At 47.4% G+C, this 23,495-nt stretch overlaps 1 protein-coding gene across 7 annotated transcripts in view; it reads right to left on the bottom strand.

The window, feature by feature from the left end:
• Positions 1-6,553: 6,553 nt before the first annotated feature.
• The window catches only part of IGF2BP2 (insulin like growth factor 2 mRNA binding protein 2), a 156,407-nt gene continuing 139,465 nt past the window's right edge, over positions 6,554-23,495 (bottom strand). For 2 of the 7 annotated variants that reach the window (XM_043594670.1, XM_043594673.1), the window contains 6 exons: positions 17,718-17,786; positions 16,757-16,873; positions 13,343-13,417; positions 11,825-11,956; positions 10,074-10,187; positions 6,554-8,443 (listed from right to left, as the gene is read on the bottom strand). In XM_043594670.1, coding sequence (XP_043450605.1) covers positions 8,351-8,443; positions 10,074-10,187; positions 11,825-11,956; positions 13,343-13,417; positions 16,757-16,873; positions 17,718-17,786 — 600 coding nt within the window. In that variant the 3' untranslated portion in view covers positions 6,554-8,350. The remainder of the gene's footprint in view (positions 8,444-10,073; positions 10,188-11,824; positions 11,957-13,342; positions 13,418-16,756; positions 16,874-17,717; positions 17,787-23,495) is intronic. The other 5 variants (XM_043594669.1, XM_043594671.1, XM_043594675.1 and 2 more) reach the window with 3 other exon arrangements.

The following is a 23,495-nucleotide window of genomic DNA, read 5'->3' as shown; positions in this document are numbered from 1 at the left end:
TTAATTCGTTCTTGGTGTTGAGAGATTGCTTTTTGCTTTGTTTTTTAATTATGTAAAACAAACATTAGTCCAAGAGCAAAACTATGTAAGATACACTCACAGTTTACTTGCTTCACCCCATTCACTTTCCTTGTCGAGATAACTCATAAGCTTTCTTTTCTTTAAGTAGGCCTCATGCCCAGCACAGAGCCCAACATGGGGCTTGAACTCATGACCCTGAGATCAAGATCTGAGCTGAGATCAAGAGTCAGATGATTAATTGAGTGAGCCACCCAGGTGCCTTTAGATAACCTGTCATCTCTTAATCTTCGTTTTTTTGAAAATATAGCTAGACATATATGCATTCATAATTCTTTCCTTTTTTACACTAGTAAAAATACCATGTTAAAAATACTTATGCTTGGGGTGGTTAAGCGTCCAGTTCTTGATTTTGGCTCACAGTTCCCATGAGTTTGAGCCCCACAGCAGGCTCTGCGCTGACAGCACGGATCCTGCTTGGGATTCTCTCTCCCCCACCTCTCTCTGCCCTTCCCCTGCTAGCACGGTCTCTCACTCTCTCTCAAAACCAATAAAACATTAAAAAATAACCACATGCTTGATTTTTCAAAAAACTTCAATTTATTTTACAAAATAAGTTACCCCTCATTCTTCAGTTTTTTTATAGCTTCATAATAATCCATTGTTTCAGGAGGCTGTGCCTCATTACCAGTCCCCTCATGATGGATGTTTAGGCTATCAATCTTTTTTTGGTACAAATAATGCTGCAGTGCAGGTGCCTTGTGCATGTCACTTTCTGTTTTCGCTCACCTCTCTTTGGGATAGATTCCTAGAAGTGGAATTGCTGGGTCAAATACCTAGCATATGTAATTTGCCAAATTTCCCTTTTCAGGGATAGGTAGCATCATGTGTGTCACCTCGTAGTCTTACCTACAAAGCCTCAGATATTTACTATTTACAGAAAAGGGTTGCCAACCCCCTTATTGCAATCCTTAAGGTCTGGCCAGCCAGCAGAGAGCCCATGGGGGGAGGTCGTGGACGTAGTTTTCAATGGGCCAGGGTAGCAGTGGCCCGGATCTCGTGCTCAGTCATGTGTTCACACGGTCTGCCAGGGAAGGGCGACTAGGAGACACTGGGGTTGGGTGCCTACGAAGAGGAAACCATGGATTTTGGTTCTGCAGCCAGCACCCTGTCACAATTATCAATTTTGTCCTGTTTATGACACTTTGACCCCCCCCCCCCCACCCTTTCCCCATATATATATTTCATACATTTTTGGCCTTTGTTAATGTAAGTTTTGGGATTTTATTATTACTGTATTTTGCTGCCTCTTCAAGGGTAATGTTGATACTGAAATTGTTTTAAACTTAGTTATAATTGTAGATTTGCAACAATTTAAGCATTTCTAGTTTAATTGGTTTCGATGCTTTTAGTCTTTTTTAAACATGGGTTTTATTTGGCTTTAGTTGGAAACCTTTTCACATATTTTTAAAGACATAGGAATATTATCTGAGCCCCTGCAAACAGAACTTTTTTGAAGTTTTCACACTTGAAAGATGACTGGGTATTCAAATTCTCGAGTCACGGCCCTTTTTCTTCTCAAAACGTGCTTTCTGGCACTCTGTAGTGGAGCAGAGAGCTGAAACTAGCTTGATTTTTGCTTGTTATTTTGTTTTGTAAATCATTCTTTTGGGGTCTGTATCCTATTAGAATTTTAGTACTATCCAAAAATATATGCCAGAATCTATCTAGGTCCAAATCTCTTTGTCTGGTTGTATAAAGATACTGCTTTGTTGCTGTAACAAAGATCATAAAATAGCAGTGGCTTAAAAACCAGTTTTCTCTCTCAGGTACCGATTTGAGCCTAAGCCCTCCAGTCTGATGTAGCAGCATCATAATGTCAAGAGCTTTCCTTCACACTTGGCTGCCACTTTGCATTTTAAGGTGGCCTTTCCTACTCCATCCCTGCTCTCACCTCCACATCTGCATTCTGCCCCACGGGAAGTGGGAAGTGGTGGGTACATCCTGGAGATGGCAGGTATGCATTGTTTTTCTATCTTTTAAGAAAGTGGTTCCATGAAAACCAGACCATGGCATGCATTGAAGTTTGTACGTATAAGCTATACGGAACCACTATAGTTCTGTAGAGCTTATAATTATTGTCAGTTTCCCTTTGCTTTTTGTTTAGTTGGTTTTCTGTTTTTGGTGCTCTTTTCATCATTTTTGATATTTGACCGATTGAGCCACCCAGGCACCCAATCATCTTGTTCGATATTTAACAAGAAACCATGAGAAGAAACATTGATGGCTGGTAACCAGAAGGCTTTTTTTTTTTTTTAATGTTTATTTTTGAGAGAGAGAAAGAGAGACAGAGTGTGATGGGGAAGAGCAGAGAGAGAGAGGGAGACACCAAATCCGAAGCAGGCTCCAGGCTCTGAACTGTCAGCCGAGCCTGATGCAGAGCTCAAACTCACGGTGAGATCATGACCTGGGCCGAAGTTGGATGCTTGACTGACTCAGGCACCCAGGCGCCCCACCAGAAGCCATCTTTTACTTGGAAGGACTTTGTTATGCTTAAACTTTTAAAGTTTATTTATTTTGAGAGACGGAGAGAGGGTGTGTGTGTAAGAGGGTGAGGGACAGAGAGCAGGAGAGAGAGAGAGAGAGAGAGAGAGAGAGAATCTGAAGCAGGGTCCACACTGGCAGCACAGAGCCCAACACAGGGCTCAACCCATGAACCATAAGATCATGACCTCTGAGCTGAAACCAAGAGTTGGATACTTAACCAACTGAGCCACCCAGGTGCCCCTAAACTTTTATTTTATATATAAGGAGACAGGTCTCCAAGGTTATACCGCTAGAGTACAGGCAAGCAGGGAGAAAATTTCTGGGCCTGAGCTTTCTCTGATGAAGCAGTGAGACCCCAGTAAAGGGAGCTATGGTAGGAGAGTCCCAGTCCCCCCCCCCCCCCCCTTCAGGACAGCCCTTGGTGACACTGAGCTCTGCCCTGTCCCGCTCCCTCCACAGCCTCTTGCTGTTTCTTGAGCAAGGCCTCCCATGCCTACCACCAGTTCTGTGGCACTTGAAGGTGGATGATGCAGGGGCCGGTTGTATTTCTCCACAAGATGGTGTTGAAGAGCTGAGAGAAAGCAAGTCCTAGAGATGAGGCCTGGAGGAGCTGGGAGAAGGCAGGACCAGGCAGTTGTCTGCAGACAGTAGGAAGGTTGTTTTCAGGAAGGCAGAGCAGGCACTGTGTGTGGGTGGTCGCTGGGAGAGATTTCTGATCATGGAAGGAAGAGCTGTGAGGGGCCGAGCGAGGGCAGACCTGCTTGCCGCCCCCTCCCCCATGGTGCCTTCAGCTATTAGAGAGATTTGAGGATTTTCTATGACTCATGTTCTACATTAGTCAAGAGGACTGGGTGATCTCTAAGGTCCTTTGCCATGACTACTGTTCTGTGAATCCAGGGTTAAAGGATAGGTTTTACTGACTTCACAGAGGGTGACTGGAAGCAGTTTCGTAACTATGGGAGAAGCAGGGACATTCATGAGTCATAGAAGTCACTGAATCTTTCATATCGGAAACTGTTGAAATTACAGATAAACTGATAGGGATCAGACTGTTTAGTTTTTCATTCATAGTTTGATCACTAGAGGTTATTGGGGACAAATGAATATATTCTTCACTTTATGGTCAGCTGTATCTGAGATGAGAGGCAGTGCCCTAAAATGGAAACAAACCAAGTGCCTGGGGATGTATCACTGAATCACTGCTTTTACAAAAGACTACAGAGGGTACTGAGATCAAGTTCTTTTCCTGTTTTTAGAATATAATTTTGTTCTACGAGGTATCCTGCTCTTGCCTGCTGTTTCTGAGAGAGGAAGAGTTATTAAGAGCAGTCCCGGCTTCTAGAAAGACAGTGACTCTGTGGCTGATGGGAGCTAGAATAGAAAATTAACCTGCATATGGGGAAAGTTTTAAATTCCGATTCAGCAGCACCTTAAGGGGAATGTAGAAAGGAAATAAAAGGCAGCAGTGACAACTGACTGGGGGATATGCTAATAGTATTACTAGAGGCGTGTGCGTAGCAGGCCAAAGAAACCTCCGGAGGCCTTAAGGCAGAGATCTGGATGCGCGTACACCAGGCTAGGCTAGTCTCTCAAAATATACACTGTGGGCTTCTTTCATTAATTGTTAGTCTGGGGCCACCGCTGTTGCCCGCATCTTTCCCCAGAGGTGTAGGAATAAGATGAGGCCCAATTCTTTTTTATACTCTTCGCGTCCTCATCCCACTAGTCTGCTGAGTCACTGAGTCGCTCACATCCTCACTTGGTGCCAGGTTATTCCCTTAGAAGTCCGTGTTTTCTCCCCTCCTCACCTCTTGTCTTGTCAGGATGCCTTCCTTCTGTCCTAGGCTAATCACTTCCTTTGATTCTTTGTCAAAACCCCTCCAAACTTTTCTTTGGGTTCTTCTTTTCCTGTTTTTAAGCTCCCCCTCCATGCCGGACCCCTCTGCTAATTTGCAACCAATCTCTGGCATCCTTTCCAGAGCTCCATGCGGGAGGAAACAAGAACACCTAGAAGCCTAGAGGGAAATGTAACCAGGGCAGAAGGGATGTTCAAGGCTACTCACCCAGTCTAGGGAGATGCTAGTACCTTCAAAACCACTATGGGTCATGGGTTTTAAAGAGGTTCAATTCAAGGCAATGGAGTGGGGGGAGTGCTTTTCGAGTGCAGGCTAATGGAGAAACCCCTCTGTTATTGACTAAGTCTCCATTTAACAACTGTCCTTTATTTTGCATAAAATCATGCAATTAGGACTTTCTGGGATGTCAGGACGTCTTGTCAAGACAGGAAGTCTGGGATTCAAAGAAATGGACACAAAGTTTGCAACAGTCTGAGCTCACGCCCATTTGGCGAGCATTTACTTCATTAGGGTCCAGTACATACCTGCAAAGCTGTTATTTACAGGAAGGTGGGACAGCATTTCATCCAGCACTGGGGTTCTCAGAAAATGGGTTGTGGGGAGAACATTTTTGCTTAGGAACCAGGCCAGCTGTCTCCTTCCTGCCTTCTGTCTCTCCATGTGACCTCCCCTTCATTTCTGTAACCCCAGGACAACTTCCAGGTGCTTTGTACCGGGGCAGGGCAGGTGTCACCTCAGGACTTCTTTCCCTGTCTTTCTCTCACGTGTTCGGGGACGATTGTGCAAACGGGCAGTTTAGGAACTAGAGTTAAAACTCAGATTGTGCCACCTGCAATTTTAAAGGCCAAGGAATGCAACCAGAGAAGTAGAGCTAAGAGTGCATTTTGGAGGTTCCTGTGTCTTCTCTCACCCTGATTTCTCATCTTGATGGAATGGTTACCAGGCCCGTGGGCCTATATTTAAAGCCCTTTAAATGTGCTGTTTCTCTGTTCATCTAAGAAAGACCCCTCAACCCAGGGCACAGCTTTCAGAAATAACCCTGTGGCTTCTCTCACACTGTCAACCTGTGGTTGATTTCTCCCTCTGAGAGGGCAATGGGCTGGAGTCTGAAATGGAGGAGGAGGGATGGTGGAGCCACAGGAATGGACAGTCTGTTCCTGCCTGTATGTGTGCCAGCCATAGCAGGGAGAGGATCAGCTGGCATCGTTGTGCCAGAAACTTTAAAAGTACAAACAGCATCACAGAAATTGGAATTCTGAGACAGTGAGGAATGGGGACAGGACATCAGTGAGGAACAAATTTTAAGTGATTCGAGAGCCCTCGAAGTTTGTTGCAAGGGGGACGTGGCTATTCTGCAGTCCCATCAGCTCCCCTCCACCTGTCCTTGCTGTGCCCTGAACAATCACCCCCAAAAGCCTGACTGACCCCCACTGGCAGTCAAGTTTCACCGCAATTCCTAAGATTGCTTGGACTGCTAGCATCCGTTTCTAGTAGACGCCACAGGTCTAGGAACGAAGGCTCATAAACGGAGCAGGGATGTTCCCTCCAACCTTTTCACAACACGTTCATGTGTCCAGTACAGCGCACCGCCCGCCCTCCAATCCAACGTTAGCCCTGCCTGTCTGATCTCCTGGAGTACTTACAATTTAGGTTTCTGGGGAGGGATGACTACCTCTTCCCTTGAATTGTCAGCCATTTTATGCTCTTGCACTCCCCCACATAAAAATCAACTCCGTGCTGGCCAGGTTTACAGTTCCCTAAAGCTAGGGGCTGGCCTTACCTACCTTGACACGCAGCCAGTCCGTCCCTCCAGTTCCATGGCTGTCAACCTCTAGCATACACAGGAATCACCCAGAGGGCTTGCTGAAGCAGACTGAGGGGCCCCTCCGAATTCCTGATTCAAGGTGGACCCCAAGAATCTACATTTCCAGCAAGTTCCCAGGTGATACTGATGTTGCCAGTTGAGGGCCACACTTTAAGCACCACTTAGTTTAGCTTCTTCCAGAAAGTGCCCTGGAGAAGCCTGCCTCCTCAGTGTGGCTGCCCATTCCCCTAAGTCCTTCAGAGCTGGAATTCTGCTGACACTTCGGGACAGGCAATGCTTAGTAAAATAAGAGACCAAGACACCAGGATCTTGTTAGCTGGATATATTTCATTTTTTTTGTTTGTTTGTTTTTGTTTTTTGTTTTTGTCACAGAACACTGTTTGCAGTAGAGGAAACTGGCATTGCAGTCTGGTGGTAAAATGGCTTGTTCACATAAACCAGTACATGTTCATCCTTTAGCGCAAAAAGCCCTAATGGCGCGTACCCTATTGAAATTCAGGACATCTCCAATATTTTCTCTCTCTGTTTTTCTTTGTCATCTTTTTTTTTTTTTGTTTTTTTGTTTTTTAATAAACATTTTCAAGGTTTGTCCAAAAGAAGGCCATATAGGTTCTTGGCTAGCGGAAGACAATTCAGAACAGCTGTTGCACACTTGGACTGTCACCTTCTCCAGGCTGGCAGTTGATATCTTATTTTTTTTCCAACTCATTTTTATTAAAAAAATAAAAAAATGCTCCAACTATCAGTTTTACAAAATCTCTAAGGGAAACACAAGAGCAAGGTGCTGAGGTAAAAAACACCTGAGGTAGCTTTTTTTGTGTGTTTTTCTCGTTTAAAAAAATCTGTAAATTTAACGCCCTGGGCCAACGACCTCGTGTAAATTGCTATTTTCCTCCATTTTTTTTTTTTTTTAAAGAAAGAAATCATTTCGCTGAATATTGATGGCTTATACACCAAAATGTAAAAAGACAAAATACATTCTTTCTTTGTGGAATTTTTCTTTGTTTGGTTGGTTGGTTTGATGGGTTCCTGTTTTCTTCTTCCAAAATGCTAGGACAAGTACCATTGACTCTTGTTCTTTTGAGTAACCAAGTGTAAGTTGAGGCTGGTTTGTGTGTTTCGCTTTTGTTCCTTTTGTGTGATGTGATACTCAGAGCACTGCTTTGCCTGGGGGGTGCGTAGATACTGGGAATTGAGAAAGAGGGATGAGGGAATTAAAAAGAATGGGGATGGAAAAGAAGGGGAGGGAGAGAAGGTAGGGGAGAGATAAACAGAGAGAGACAGAGAATTATATAGCAGTATGCAAAAAACCAGTTTAAAACCTGTGAAGCAAAGAGAAATGGGTGTGTGAGCTAGACAGGGATGAAGAGAGACAGAGTTTCCTCTTCAGAGAGACGGTATCCCTTCTGTTGACATACACAGGTGGTCCAGAACTGCTGTGAGTGTCCTTCCGAGATTCCCCTCGGGTGAATTTGTGTGGGTGGTCTCGAAGCTCCTTACTAAACCATTAGACCTCCCAAAGAACGACTTGATTCTTTAAAGTCTAGAAAAGCCTGCTTTCTCTTTAAAAAGAAAAAAAAAATTAATAATTGATTAAAACTTGGAGTTAGTTGAGTTATTTGATATATTATTTCTAAAATATATTAACGCTGCAGGCACCCTGTGTAACCCACAGGCCACATATCTTAACATCTTTTCCCTTCTAATATGTACACACATGTACAGAGACAATTTCCACAAAAAGAAAAGGGTGTGAATTTTGCTTTGCTTTGAACACGTTCACCTATGTTAGTTCAACTAAAAGGGATAGCGTTGTAGGAGGTAAGGAGAGATCCGAGTGGATGGTGCAGTGGATGGCTGGGAAGCCTGCAGAGGCCCTGGGGGAGGCAGGAGGCCGGGCAGGGACCTGGTCTGACCTCCCACCATCCTCCTGGCCCCTGGGATTCTCAGGGCCTCTGCAGAGTCCCCGGTGCCTCCGCAGACTTCTCATTCCTCAGGATGGTCTTTGGTTTGCTCCCGAGCTGGCTGGCTGTGTTTGGTCTCATTCTGTCAGGTGTTGGAAGGGCTACATTCATCCGTTGTTTTGCTGGTGCCTGTGGGAGCCTCACTTGCTGCGCTGTGAGGCGACTCCCTGAGGATATTTCTGCTCCTGCTGCTTCACCTGTTGTACAATTTCCCTGATCTTGCGCTGTGCAGTCTGCAGCAAGGGAGAGGAGGGGACAGGGGAGAAAAAGGAACCCGGTTCTGAGGACAAGCAGTGGGGGTCGGGGGGTGGGAGGGTGGGGTTGGGACTTGGGGAAAGGAAGTGGGAAGCTCAGAAAACTGTTGTCTACCCGCTGAGGCCCTCACTCCGGGGGCTTTTTCTGCCTAAAGTGGCAGGGTTCCCTCCACCCCTACTTCAAGGCAACTGGGTGTGGAATAAGGAGATGGGAGCCCAGAAGCTTCCAAGTGGCTGATGGACAGATAAGCCAAGCAGAGCCAGGGAACCAGTGAGGAGGGGGCCTCATGGAGGTCAGACAGCAATCCCCCTCCCACTATACACATGGCAGCTTTAACCCTTCCCTCCCCCCCACCCCCACCTTTCTGGAGTCACTCGGAAGAACACGAGTGTGATGCTGGGAAAGATGGACAAGAAATGGGACGAGGAAGAAGTGAGAAACTGGCCCAGACACTCTATCCTGCACTAGAGAAAACACGTGAGCCCAAACCTGACCCCTGACCCCACCCTAGTACTCCAGTGCAGGGAGAACCCTGAGGCTGCACACCTGTGAGAACCTGGCAGTTAACACACATTCCCAGGGCACCTGAGGAGCTGGGACACAATGGCAGAAGAGGGAGGTGTGGCCGGGGCTCTGGCTGGAGGAAGGGGCACGGGAGAGCAGCTGTGTGCAAGTGCCTTGCCCACACAGGTCCCCTGGCATGGCTTTGGGAGAGCAAGTGGAACGCTCAGACGAGGCTTTAGTGTAAGCTTTGACCGCCCTCACTGGTTTAGGGCAAGGACTGGGACTGCTCTATCCCCATACCCAAACAACAAAAAGCATCAAAAAGAGGGGCGCCTGGGTGGCTCAGTCAATTAAGCATCCGACTCTTACTTTCAGCTCAGGTCATGATCTCTTGGTTCATGAGTTCAAGCCCTTTGCTGGGCTCTGCGCCAATGGTGTGGAGTTTGCTTGGGATTCCCTCTCTCTGCCCCTCCCCCACACACACATGGATTCTCTCTCTCTCTCAATAAATAAATGTATGTTATGTATATAATACGTATGTATATAAATGTATGTATATAAAGGCGTCAAAAATAACCAGGAGTACATGATGCTGAGTCACTGGTCCTTCTGAATGAAACAGAAGTGGCCCTGTGCTCTGACGGGGCATGTCATGGTGAGATGGAGAAGGACAGCAGAGAAATGAAGGTCTCCAGCAATGAGCATGTTTAACTCTTAACAGTAGAATTCTGGCACTCAAAGCCTGACTGGGGCACCCTGAGGCAGGGTCCTTGCCTGGTATGTAGTTCCCACCAGGGGAACGTGGTGACTGAGGCCTGAGGAGACGGCAGAGGAAGGGGAGACCTTATGCTTTAGCATTTCAGGGGGCTTGAGATGTGCTTGGCTTGACTTCAAAGTGCTAGCCTCTTCCTCAAGCTCCCCTAGCATGCCTGGGGGAGAGCAGGGCTGAGAAGGTGTGGAACAATTTCCCCTGCCCTGTAGAGCCAGGTAGAGGTTCCATCTGTCGTGGGGTGTGTGTGCAGGGCACGGCCAACCCAACAGGCCACCAGGAGCTCAGAACTGAAGAGACTGGCACGAGAGACCAGACCGTCACAGCACAGGTACCTGGCTAGCAAAGAAGTGCCCGATAATTCTGACGATCACTTCCTCATTTTCATCCGGCGTTTGGTCACGAGGCACGATGACTTCTGCACTGGTTAAGTTCTGCAGTTCGTTCACCTGTGAAGGGAGAAAAGCGGGGTCAGGAGGCAGTGGGAGAGGGGCATGCTGGAGGGCAATGCAGCTAGAGGCTATTCTCCTTTCCTTCAGTCTAGAACAGGTCTGGGGGCTTCCCAGTCCCTGATCACATGGGATCAATGGGAGGCCCAGGGAGGGTCCAGCCTCCAACTGCCTGGAGCTCCTTTTGGGGCTGAATTCTTATTCTGGAGTCTCCGCGGTATGGTTCCTGCACATGCTCGCAGTGACCCAGGCTCTCCCAGCACCAAGGAAGGAAAATCACCAAAGTAAACTTTCCTTTCTAATCAGACCTTGCTCTGATGCCTGCTCTTCATTTTCATCCCTGCCTCCGAGTCCTACTTATGCTGCTTCAGCCGCTGGATTGTTACCTTTTCTCCCTGCCACTCCAGTTCCGTGCCGGTCACCTGCGGGAAGTGGCCAGCCCGTGCTGCTCTCCCTCACCTGCAGCCCACCTCCTGCATTCCGGTGCTCCTCCTCACCAGCCTCAACAAGCCAACACTGCCCGGGGTTCACCCCAGGCCCTGGCAGGGTGCTGAACACACAGGTGGGGTCTGCAAGGCCCGGTGGACAGCTCACAGTCTCTGGGGGGCAGTGTTGGCTTGATGAACAGAATTCACTGACAGGTTCTAAAACGACCTAATAGGAGATCAAAGGGCTCAGGAGTCTAATCCCCCATGGGCCATTTGCTCTCTCTTGCCTAGGGCATCCCAAGCGGCCTAGAGCTGGTGTGTGCCCTCTGATACTGGTCACATTCCTGGATGTGGGGAGTAATCCGCAAACCATTCAACTTTCTTCTTTTGTACAAAGGTGACTCACTGTATGTAGAACTTGACTTTGAGTCCTTAGTAAGAATTTCTGTGTAAAGAAAATAGCAGGCGTGTGCACGTGCACACACATACAACTCTAGAGATCCCTCAAATTCCTGCCACTCAACACTGTCACCTTGCTAGTGTGCATGGGCTCTCGGGGTCATATGCCCACCATGTAAGTCACGTTCTAGATCACTTCTGTGTCTGACAGAACTATCTGCTCATTCCTACAGGCTTCAGAATTGATCCTCTGACACTTTTCAAATTACTTTGTGTTGCTGCCACCTTCATGTTGAAAACCTTCATTGCTTTTTGTTTTTTGTTTCAAAGTATTTCCTTTTTTTACCCACCACGCGGTTGCTAACCTAGCTCCCTTGTAACAGGTGGGCAGGTTTGGGAAAGAGCCAGAAGACAGAATCTGCAGGATGTAAAGTTTGAAAAGTGAGGGGAGAGTGTAGGACACCAGACCCTGCAGGCCTCTGAACGTGAATTTAGAGAAGATGACATAGGTATACACTGGGTGGAGCTCTATTCCCTAGTGTTTTCCTGCTGTTCTGTGTGGGTTTAAAGGGGCCAGGAGGCAGCCTCCTCCTCTTCAGGGAGGACCTTCACTTCCCAGCATGTAGCTGAGATGTCCTATTTCTAGGCACAGAACCCTGGTGTTTTTGGTGGCCTGGCCCAGTACCACGGATTCGGGGCCCTCGGCTCTGGAAGAATGTCCTTCGGAGCCAGTGGGGGTCTCAAGGAAATCGGGTCAGGCTGGGGCAGGGAATGGGCCCAGGAGATGAAGCCAGCTCAGAGCAAACTTACGGTTTTGCCGCCCTTGCCGATCACCCGGCCAGCTGTAGAAGAGGGCACTCTGATGTGCGCTTCCAGCTTCACCTCTTCTTTGGGGTTAAAGAAGTTTTCTTCCTTCAGTTTCCCAAAGATCCGCCCCTGGGCCTGAGAGAGCAAGGCGTGACCGCTTCGCCGTGCTGCTGCCAGAACCGACCGGGGAGCCCAGGCCTGCACACCCCCAGCCCCGAATTCACTGGGGCCACCACGGGGGAGCTGTGTACTCTGCTTCCCTCCTTCAGAGACCTGGCTGTTCCTGCCACACTCAAGGAACGTACCTGACCGCTGCCTCTTGGAAGCTTGTGTGTGGGGCCGGGGGTGGTGGTGATGGGGCAGAACTAGGTCTTAGTTCCCTTATCCACAGCACCTAAGAACGCCTGGCTGAATGAACCTGTCCAGGGGACTCTTAACTTCCTCCCATCATGGTATGTTTAGACCCGGGTTACAAAAGGATGGAGGCGAGGTCGGTGGTGACTGGGGATGCTTTCTGATGTCTTAACTCCAGCCAGGGAAGCTGGAGTTTTTTAAGACAAAAAAAACAAAAAAACTTTAACAATTGAGATATAATTCTTACAGCCTAAAATTCATCATTTTGAAGTATACAGTCCAGGAGTTTTCTGTGTATTCACTACATTAAGCAGCCAGTACCACTATTCAGGACATCTCCATCCCAGTCCCCCGGAGCAAAACTCCATACCTAACAGGCAGTCCCCATTCATCCCTTCCCCAGCCCCTACTTTCTATCTCTGGATTTACCTTTGCTGGACATTTCGTATAAAGGGACTCTCATAATATGCGGCCTTTTGTGTCTGTCTTCTTTCACTTCATGCAGGGTTTTCTAGGTTTATCCATGCTGTAGCATACATCAGAATTTTGCTCCTTTTCATGGCTGACTAATTTCTTACTGAGTGCATAGATCACATTTTGTTTATCCACTCATGAGCTGAAGGGCTATTTTTCTTAAATGTTTTCACATGTGTTAATGTTTTCTCAAATTTTCAGTATTTTTAATGATAAGGACTATATAAATATGTTTCTTTTAGAAAACTCAACTTATAATTTTCCCAGGGGAGAAAAAAGGGCAAAAACAAAATGCATCCGACCAAACTCCCAACAAGCTACTGCTCTTTCCCCTTATACCCCATGGTTATGCCCCCACAGCTTGAAGGGTATAAAATACTAAAGGAGTCTGAGACACTTATCCTCAAAACTGTGGCTAAGGGGTCAGAGATAGCCCAGAGGAGTGTCATTTTAACTAGGCACTGACAATCTACATTTCCATGAGAGAGAAGGGAAGGAGTGCTCCAGGAAGCAGAGCTCCAGGGAACAACCTGGAGGCAGGCGAGACAGCATGAGTCTGAGACTAGTGAGCAGCAGCAGGAAGAAAAATCGAGGCTGGGCCTCGCAAAGAAGTCTTGAACATGCCTCTGAGATGGCCGCCACCTGCTAAAGGCCCTTAGCTACTGCAGGGCTAAGGTGGCCCCTGGCACTGACCTTGAACTGGGCTTCAGGTGGGCCGGTGATGATGACCATTCTTTCGCTGACATCTGGGCCTTCCGCCGGGGCAATCTGCAGTTTACAAGGCAAGAGGAAAATGCTGCTGCCGGGCTGTGGTCCCCAGTCCCCTCTCACATACTAGCAAGGGATTATGGTGTGGTTTCTGCCTTTGCAACTGCTGCTTTCACTCTGGGTCTTAGGAAGATACCACCATAGCGCCCAGTATCAAATTTGGGTCTCTGACCATCCAGGCAGACTTGGAAGCAGTGCAAGGAGTTCCTGCCCGTCCCTGCCCCGAGCACCTGCAATGACTGGCCTCCTTTTACCGAGCCAAGGGAGTCAAGAGCTCTAGGAGGAAGAAGGAGGTGTAGGCTCAACCAGCCCACCCAGGGCCCCGAGGGGGTAAGGGCTAAGTCCACAGAGGCACTACTGTGGAGCCAACTTGCAGGAAAGTGCCCCTGGTTCTAGTTCTCAGCTCACAGAGGCAACTGGCTGCAAGGGAGAGTTGAGCTAGAGCATGAGTGGCCAGGACCAGCTCCTCCACGGCACAGGAACCAAGTGTGACAGCACCAGAGCAAGGATGAGGTCACCCTGGTCCCAGTGTCTGCTCTGCAAATCCCTCCCCTCCCCGGCCTCCATGTCCTCATCTGTGAAATTTGGAGGTGAAATCTGGCAAGCTCAATGCTGCCTTCTATTTGTGAGTCTATCTGCTCTATTTGTGATTCTGAGTTCTCTTGTAACACAACTCAATGACAGACCAAGCAAGCATGATTTTTGTTGTTGTTGTCGTTAGACTCATTTTATATTCTTTTCTGCATACCCTGCCTTATTCTGAAAATCATTAAGGTAGCTTTGAAAATGAAAACAGTGTAGCAAAACTAACGTTAATTTAAAATGAGTTAAGGGTACACCATTTAGGAATGAGTCAAGCGTGAGGTTAGTACAACTGTCTGACATTCACCAGCTAAGACCAGCAGTCCAAGAGCTACTCGTGTGCTCCTGCAGCTTTGGAAAGACATTCCACCGGCAAACTCCCTTGAGAGCACCAGGAAGGAGAACGCTGTTTTACCACTGAAACAAACAGGACCCAGAGGGGAGGTGACTGCCGAGATCCCAGGGTGAGCAGGGGCTGGAGTAAGGCTCAAGAGATTTGTGTGGCATTCTAAAGCCTGCCGGATGCTCTGCAGGGCAGAGTGACGGGAGCCCAGCTGTTGTCTGCAACCAAGGCATCTTGGGGTGTTATCTTCTCGACCTCACCTCAACCCAGCCCCTGCCAGCACTCAGCTCCCACATATAAGTGTACAGCTCTCTCCCTGCCCTGGGAGCATCTCCCTGTGCCTGTAGCTGTGGTCTCTGAAGACAGGCAAAGCAGGAATGGAGGGTTCTTTAGAGTGAGATTATCCATTTTGCTTTAGAGAAAATGCTTTCAGTCCTGTTGAAAATAACAAAGCCAGGTCTGATTTTTAAAAGTAGAAAGCTTCTCTCACCAATACTTGGCTTCTGTGGTTTTCTCTCCTTTACTGCTATGGAGACAGGCAGGGATCGGGAAAGAAGGCAGCGGCTGGAGAAGCAGGATGTTGTGTGCAGCATAAAGGATGATGGGGTACTGCCAGCCTGCAGAACCCGTTCTGTTCCCCTGGTCCTGCCCTGCTGTGTCTGCCCATCAGAGGCCATGAGTCAGGTGATACACCCCTGCTCAACCTTGCTGGGACATAGAAGGATGGTGGGGACGCCGTGGAGTGGAGCCCAAGGGATTGCCCTCTCTCTTAGTTTCCCGAAGGCCAGCTGGGAGTGACTCTGGTATAGCACTCAGGTTGCTGAGGTGGAAAAAACACTGGACCAGAAATCAGATCACCTGGTCAAATGTCGGCTCTTGTATTCTTTACCTTCGTGACCTTCAACACTCAGTGAAACCCTCTGGGCCCTGTTCCTCACGGGCAACAGTAAGTGGGAAGCAAGTGCTCCGGCCAGTCCCAGTGGTGCTCAGCACACTACAGGGCAGCACAACCGATGAGGTCAGGGCCGGTCCTGCCACTTGTGTGCCTTGGCCTGGTCCCTGGGCCTCTCTAAGTCCCACTTTTCCCAGGGAAAAAGAGAGGATTTCATGTCATAATCCCTTGAGCCCCTTTGAGTTGAAATCATCTCCTTCTGTCTCCTGCACGGTATCTCAGGCCACATGACTGGACACAGGGAAAGGCCCTTTGGGGCAGCCGGCCCAGTGGTCCTCCACGCTGTACCTGTCCTGCCAAGGCTGCCGGCATGTGGGTCTTAGCTGGGGTCTTAGCTGCAACAAGCCTGTTAGAAGCCATGGCCCCCCGTGTGCTGTGCTGCAGTCCGCCCGCACCTCAGGGCTCCTGCCTAGACTCTGCGCTTGGCAGGTAACAGAGCTGAGGCCTGAGACGGGAAATGATTTGCCCAAATAATACTCTTTGATGGTCTTGCTGCAATTCTTGTGCTGTACTACTCAGAATGTTTTGTTTTTGCTTTTTCTACAGCACACTTGCTGTGGGAGAAATTCCAGCTCTTCTTGTGGAGAAAGCGCAAGCATTCTTTCTCTCCAAGTCATGAGACTTCTCGCTCGGAATTCCGGGTTGTCCCATGGTAGCAAATTATTTTACGTAACAACGGAAACTCTGTTTTCAAAAGAGTTTCATGAGGCTTGGGACGTGCTCAGCATTCTGCCTGTGAGTCAGAGCCGATAGCTGGGCTTGGAGCAGGACCAGGGTCGAATAATCCTTCCCTTTCAGCTTCTCGGGAGCTTCTTCACATGGCGCTCGAAGGGGCAGGATGTGGGTCTGTAACTACACTCACCACCATTTCCATAAATCAAGGGGCCTTCCTTCCTGAGCGCCGCTCTGTGTAGTCCCAGGACTGCCTGTCCGCCTGTGATACCAGCTTTTGTTTACCTACAATTTTATCACTTTTCAAAGAGTTTTTCATCCAAACTACTTTCTTGAGAATTTGTGAAGCAGAGAGACTAATTAAAGCGTCAAAGCACTGATAACAGCGAAGTGAAAATGATGCTCTGCTGAAGTCCGCTCCCTTAGGTTGGGGAAAAAACCCTCAGCCTTTTTCTTTCCTCCCTCCCTCCCTCCCTTCTTTTTTTTTTTTTTTTTTTTTGCTTTATCTTCTTAAGAAGAAGACTATGGTAGCCCAAACAGGACTGGGTTGGCTTGTCTGTTACTAGAAATTTTTCTAATTCAGTTGTTAGTTGAGCAAGAAAGGAATGAGAGAGGTAAAGATGAGAGCAGATAGGATTAATCTTGGGGGCCAATTTGCCAGATCCTGTGGGAGTCTGTCCCCAGAAGGAGTCAGCGTTGCTCAGGACTAGCAGAAGGAACAAGGCACATGGGGTGGGAAGGTGGTGATGGAAGAAGGCGGGAAACAGGTGGCTGTGGAGAGCAGCTTTACCTTGATGGAGGCCCCAGCGAATCGAGCCAGCTGTTTAATGTGCGCTCCCTTCTTCCCAATGATGGCACCTACAGCCTGGGTCGGGATGAAGAGATTCACAATCTCCTGCTCTGGGTACTGGAAGGGCAGCACAAGACAAGACATCATTCCCACTGGGTTGTTCCATCAGGCACTCAGCAGGTACCTAGCATCTACGACGAGCCGTGTGCTGTGGGAGCCCTAATACCCAAGGAAATGGTCAAAATGGTGCATGGGATGCTCCTGCGGCCTAGTTGCTGCAGGTGTGAGGCCTAAGGAACAAACCTGGGCACAGGGAGCACTACATGACAATCGAAATGGGAACTCCTCTTGAGCAGCTCTGAATTTGCTGGATTCAGAAAGCTGTCTGTTCACAGGCTGTCATATGCAAATGTGATAGGTACTGCTCGCTCCTGTGTCTTTATCCAAGAAACCAATACTGTTATTAAATATACCTGGCCTGAGGACAGGGTCCTGAGGCACTTTGTTAGAAGAACAGGAAACAACTCTGCACACCTTGTAGCCACGACTGGTATCTTCACCAGAGTGACATCAGGTTCGAAAGAACATAAGTAAACCTGCCGTGACCATGCCACATGGTGACAGCCCAAAGAGACCAGGGGTCGTCCCCATAGGGGTCTGTGGGAATGACACGACCCCATTTGTTCAAAGACCTTTAGAAACGCTCTTCTTTGCTAAATACTATCTCCTAATTTTATCTCTTGATCATTCGTATGTACCCATTTCCTGCCACCTGTGGATTTGTAAGCATTGGCAGGAGTGCTGACTGTTGGGGTAGTTTGGTGTCACTCACAAGAAGCCTTGGACACACAGGACCCAGCACTCACGCCAGGACGTTCGCTGGTCAGTCCACCACAGCCTATGTAGTACCCGGCAAAGGAGAGGGAAAAGTGGCCGACGGGCTGAACCGAGGGGCACTTACGGAGTGGTGATGCGGGAACGGCCCAAACTGGTGAGGGGGGTACAAGCTGGAGAAGTATCCGGAGTGAGTCTGCAGCATGAAAGAAATAGTCGGTCAGCGGCTGCCTACAGGGACATTCTCCAAACTCAGGGAGGCAAGATTCCCGCACACAGCACAGGCTCTGCATACTGTCACCTGGCTCCACCTGGCCCCTGGCAGCTCAGATCTCTGCTCCACTTCTCCCACCACAGCACTGAATGCCTGGCTGAATGTTTATCACGGTTAAGCTGCACCATGCTTTAGGCCCCTGGGAACTTACCACCACGGGAGTAACTCTTTGGACCTGCCCTCCCTCAGACAGGCAGGCCCAGTGGCTTCTATTTTCTGGGAAGCCACGGACTGTGGATTAAAAGGCACAGAGACAGTAGGACAAAATCTAGAGTTATTCACGGCCAGCAAATGTGCTCCTGGGAAGCCAGGTCTGTGAGCTCCCTCAGAGAGTTTTGAAAGGAATGGAGAGATTGAGAATGGAGGAATTGAAAATGAGGCTGAGAGAGGAGTGATAATGAGTGAATAAATAGCATCATGTGTGAGTGTGAGGGAGGGCCGGGAGGGAACAGGAAGACAAATGTGGATAGAAAACAAAAGAGCTATTACAATAACATTTAAAAAGCAGCTGCTTTTGGGACACCTGGGTGGCTCAGTCGGTTAAGCATCTGACTCTTGATCTCAGCTTATGTCATGATCTCACGGTTTGTGCGTTCGAGCCCTACGTCGAGCTCCACGTTGACCGTGCAGAGACTGCTTGAGATTCTCTCTCTCTCCCTCTCTCTGCCCCTCCTCTGTTCTCTCTTTCAAAAATAAATAAACTTACGGGGTGCCTGGGTGGCTCAGTCGGTTAAGCGCCCGACTTCAGCTCAGGCCATGATCTCATGGTTTGTGGGTTCGAGCCCCGTGTCGGGCTCTATGCTGACAGCATGGAGGCTGGAGCCTGCCTCAGATTCTGTGTCTCCCTCTCTCTCTGCCCCTCCCCCACTCACACTCTGTCTCTGTCTCAAAAATAAATGTTAAAAAATTTAAAAAATAAAAAAATAAAAACAAATGAACTTAAAAAAAAAGTAGCTGCTTTTTGTTGAATATCTAATATACAAGGCACTGTGGTAGGTAATTTATTCACAAACTCTTCATCCTCGTAACAGGCCTGAAAGACAGAAATAGGTCTGATATCATACATTCATACAGGCAGGACACTGACAGAATCTGCAGTCTAGTTAACTGCACTTTGCATAAGGCCACATAAATGCTGGCACACCTGTTACAGGAAAGGAGGTGAATGGCTCAGAGCACCATCGGGTCAATGTCTGCGGACCCGCCCTGCAAGATGACCTCCTAGGCTTCTTACAGGGGTCTAGTGTTTGTTGGAGGGCCCTTGAACAAATCCCGTTGTGTTCTCAGTCTCCCAGATCTCCAGATGGACTTTGAGTTCCATATCACAACTTCATCTTATAACACTAGGGACCAAATGAAAGGGTTTCCCTTTCTGAGCTTGGAGAGTGGACTTCTGGCCTCGGGAAAGAGGAGACATGGACACTGCAGGAGGGGATTCCCCCACTGTGGGCCTAGGTGATCACAGGGCTGTGCTTAGGAACTATTGTGTAGACGCAAGCCTTTGCTCTCAGGTTTTGGAAGGAAGCTGTAGTGACACCTCACACCCACAAGAGGGTGCTATGAGACCAGCATTGCCTTGGCACCTTCCACTTCTGACTGGAAGCTGAGTGAAGAGGGCTTACCTGGTCCTGCTTCTTCCTTGAAGGGCATTCAGCTCCAGACCCTTCCTGCAGGTCCCTGTCCTGAGCCATGTAGGGTGAGGGGAGAATTTCTGTGGCTTTCTGCTCAAAGCTCTACCTTGGGGAAAGGATGCTTCCCCTTGTTCCCCCTCCATTTCCTCTTGCAGGACATCCTTTCTTTCAGGCCTCAGAGCAGCAATAATTCTTTTGAATTGTGACTTGCCTTTTCCTCCACAAACTCACATGAGACCAAGAATAGACCAGCCACAGTGTGACTCCTATTCTGGGTTTGAATACTCCCAACATAAACACTGTATCAAATTTAGACCTACCACTTGGGTTAGGAGAGAGAATTAGCTATAAAAGTATAAAAAGGACTAATTCCCCACCCCTCCTTGTGTTCACGAGCTACTACAGTGGGAAAACTTGTGGGGAAAGAATCCCAAACTTGGCAGTCAGGAGCTCGTTTCTAGCAGAGGTGCTGGCTTTATGTACGTTAAGTTGGTTTTCGGAATCAGAATACTCGTAAGACCTGAGTCTGAATCATCAGCTCCATACAAGCTGGAATAATTTATTCAACTCTTCTGAGCCTCATCCACAAATGGATTAAAATAACATGTCTAGATCTAGAAAATAAAATATCTAGATCTTTTAGAAATTAGATCTTCTAATATGTTGTGAGGGTTCCTTCAATCGTTTGTTCATTCATTTATGAAAAAGATATCTGAGCACCTATCATACACAAAGCACTGTTCTAGGTGCTGGGGACACAGCTATTAAGACAGAAAAAGTCCCTGCTACCATGGGACTTATGTCCTATTGGGGAGACAGACAAGTATTGTGAAAGAAACGAACAGGACGATGTGAGGAAGCAAAGCTGTGGAGATTAGGGCTGGGATGCCAAATTTAGCTGGAGCGGCCCAGGAAGACTCTCTGAGGAGGTGACCTCTGAGTTGGGCTCCATGGAGGAGAAGGAACTGCACACAAGGCACTGGGGAAGGAAACATTGTAAGCAAGATTCTTAGAGGTGCTGAGCTAGGACAGGAGTTGGCCTTTGGAAAAACAAAAAAGGGACCGGTAGGGTAAAAGCTGCAAACGATGGGGGGCAGGCAGTCTGAGATCACACGGGGCTTGTGGGCCTTGGTCTGAACTTGGATCTGACTCTATGAAGTACCATGGATGCCCCTGAAGGACGTTATGCAGCACTGAGTGGGGTCACAGGAGTGGAAGGATCTATCATTGGGTACTGTAGTGCTGAATTGTTAGTGTTAAAAGACTACTTACTTATAATGAAATGTATGCTTAAAGCACACGATTTCCCAACCTTCTATGGATGGAGTCTACAATCTCAACTGGAGGAAGGTTTTCAAAACACGCTTCATCACAACCGTCAGAGAAATCACCCGCTGATGACTTGAATAAATGTTCTCTTTAATGGGAAAACAGGTTGCAGCCATCTGATGAACCAAGGGCCCAAGGAGGGGGAGGTCAGCAAGGAAGCCCACCCAACCCAGCACGGCAGTTGGTCTCACTGTCCCAGTTTGAGAGTCCCTAGTTATTTTACAAAGGAGAAGCTCTTTTATTTATTATTTTTAATTACTATTTTTTTAGACGCCTCCTTCCCCATGTATTGCTCCCACAGACCCTCCATCTGAAGGTTTAGAAGCCACCAGGAGGGGCGCCTGGGTGGCGCAGTCGGTTAAGCGTCCGACTTCAGCCAGGTCACGATCTCGTGGTCCGTGAGTTCGAGCCCCGCGTCGGGCTCTGGGCTGATGGCTCAGAGCCTGGAGCCTGTTTCCGATTCTGTGTCTCCCTCTCTCTCTGCCCCTCCCCCGTTCATGCTCTGTCTCTCTCTGTCCCAAAAATAAATAAACGTTGAAAAAAAAAATTAAAAAAAAAAAAAAAAAAAAAAAAAAAAAAAAAAAAGAAGCCACCAGGAACCACATGAGCTCTTTTTGGTCTTAGGCTGCATCCCAAGATAAGAATTCCAATGCCAGAGAGATGAGGGGGCGGTGAAAAAGCTCCTTTATCTTCAAGAATTTAAGAAGCATTATGACACTAGGGAGTGGGGGAGGGGTGTTACAGTAAAGGTGGCCCTGCCAAGTGTGTCCCCACCCCCTGCCAACAGAGGCTGCAAGGTGGGTGGTCATTATTATCCACCGGTTTGTGTTGTATTCTCAGTCTGAGGGAAACTGGTGTCTGCTCTTCCTTTATGCTTCACTCTGCTGGGGGGTGGGGGGGTAGGTAGAGGAGTATATATCAAATGCATTAGTAAAAATTAAAAAAGCAATTATAAACAGTTGGACCTGCTTTTCCTGGAAGAACTGCAGAGTCTTTAGTCCCAAGCTGCTATGTATGACCATAATCATGATGTATGATTTAGGTGACAAACTGAAGCATGAAGAAATCACGGGGTGGGAAGAGTGAGGGCTGGGAAATGAGCAGTGGACAGAGCAAGTGTTAGGCATACAAATTTCAAATACTGAAACAGCTGTACTGTGAAGAAAGACTGATGCCACATTGCAAAGATGGTGGATGCTCTCCCTTAGGAACCAGGAATGTGGGCATGGGCCTGGGGGGATGGAGTGGACTCGGCCAGAGGGGTCAGTGTCATGGGCAGAGCCTCTCCAAGATTCAGAAGGTACACCATTCTACGCCAGCTTGTTAAAGGGCCTCTCCACAATGGCTGCTTATCCACCTCTATGTGTTCTCAAGGGACAACCTCAGGAGCTGAGGAAAACTAGAAACTGTTAAGTTAGCAAGAGACAAAGCCAAGACTTGAGCACAGATCTGTATCTGACTCTGCAGCCCAAGATCTCAACTACCACCCCCAATGCTGCCCCACTTGGAACATTCTGAATTCACTGGTTCAGGTGGGGCCCATGGCATGTTATGAAAAAACTCCCCTAAGGATTCCAATATGCCTTCTGTTGAGTTTATTTAAGTATACGAATGGACAATTAAAATTATTAGATGTGTATGAAGAATCAGGAGCATGGAAGAAGGGAGCAAAGCCGAGCAAGGCAAACAAATGGCCCAAGTGAATTCATTCAGAAAACAGAACTTTTTAAAAAAATTTGATTTGACTTCATTCATCTGTAAGTATACTGCTATGAGAAAAGTTCAATCAGAGACCTAGATTGATTTGGAAAGGAAAAACTCCACAAAGGCTGTATAAATAGCAGAAAAGACACTCCTAAAAAGTCCATCAGTGCATCAGAAGATTAACCCATGCAAAACAAAAAGAAGGAACTGGATATGAGAACGGAGAAGAGCTATAATCCATAAAGTGGGAATTTCAGAAGGACAAAATGAAATGGGGGGAGGGTGGGAGGGAGAAGTAATACTAACATGAAGTACAGAAGCAAAAGATTTTCCTGAACCAAAGAAAAACCTGAATCTTCAGATCAAAGGGCAGAGACTCACATTTCTGAACTCAAGTGTAAAGGCAAAATACTAAAAAAAGGCAAAAACAAAACAAAACAAAACAAAACAAACCAAAAAAACTCTTACAGACAGGAGGAAAAAAAAGCAATCTACAAAATAAATCAGGCTGGTAGCACATTTATCTGAAAAAAAAAAAAAAAAAAACTAAAAGTAATGTTTTCAGAATTGTAGAGGAACTATTACTCTAGAAATTCTAGACACCCAGTTGAACTTTCATTCATGTGAAGGGAAAAGAAAAGAAGGGCATTTTCAGATCTAGAAAGGTTTAGAATTTATATTACATAAGTGCAATTGCTGAAAAAAGTTGTATAAGGCAGCATTCCTGACAAACAAACAAAAAAGCCCCCAAATAACTCAAAAAATGAGAGGATATGGAGCACAAGAAACCATCTGCAGTGGACAAAGTAACCAGTTACAGTTTAGTTAATTCTAAACCACAGGTTATGAGACTGTGTATTCATTAGGAAAAGAAGCCGAACAGTTTGGAATAAAATTCCAGATTATTTCTAGAGTGCTATGACCAAAATACATGAAATAAAACTTATTAGAATAAAGAATCTGACAA

The sequence above is a fragment of the Prionailurus bengalensis genome, chromosome C2 (assembly GCF_016509475.1).
Source record: "Prionailurus bengalensis isolate Pbe53 chromosome C2, Fcat_Pben_1.1_paternal_pri, whole genome shotgun sequence".
NCBI classification, from domain to species: Eukaryota; Metazoa; Chordata; class Mammalia; order Carnivora; family Felidae; genus Prionailurus; species Prionailurus bengalensis.
The sequence above is the reverse complement of the archived record's forward strand: the minus strand, read 5'-3'. Positions and strand labels throughout refer to the sequence as shown.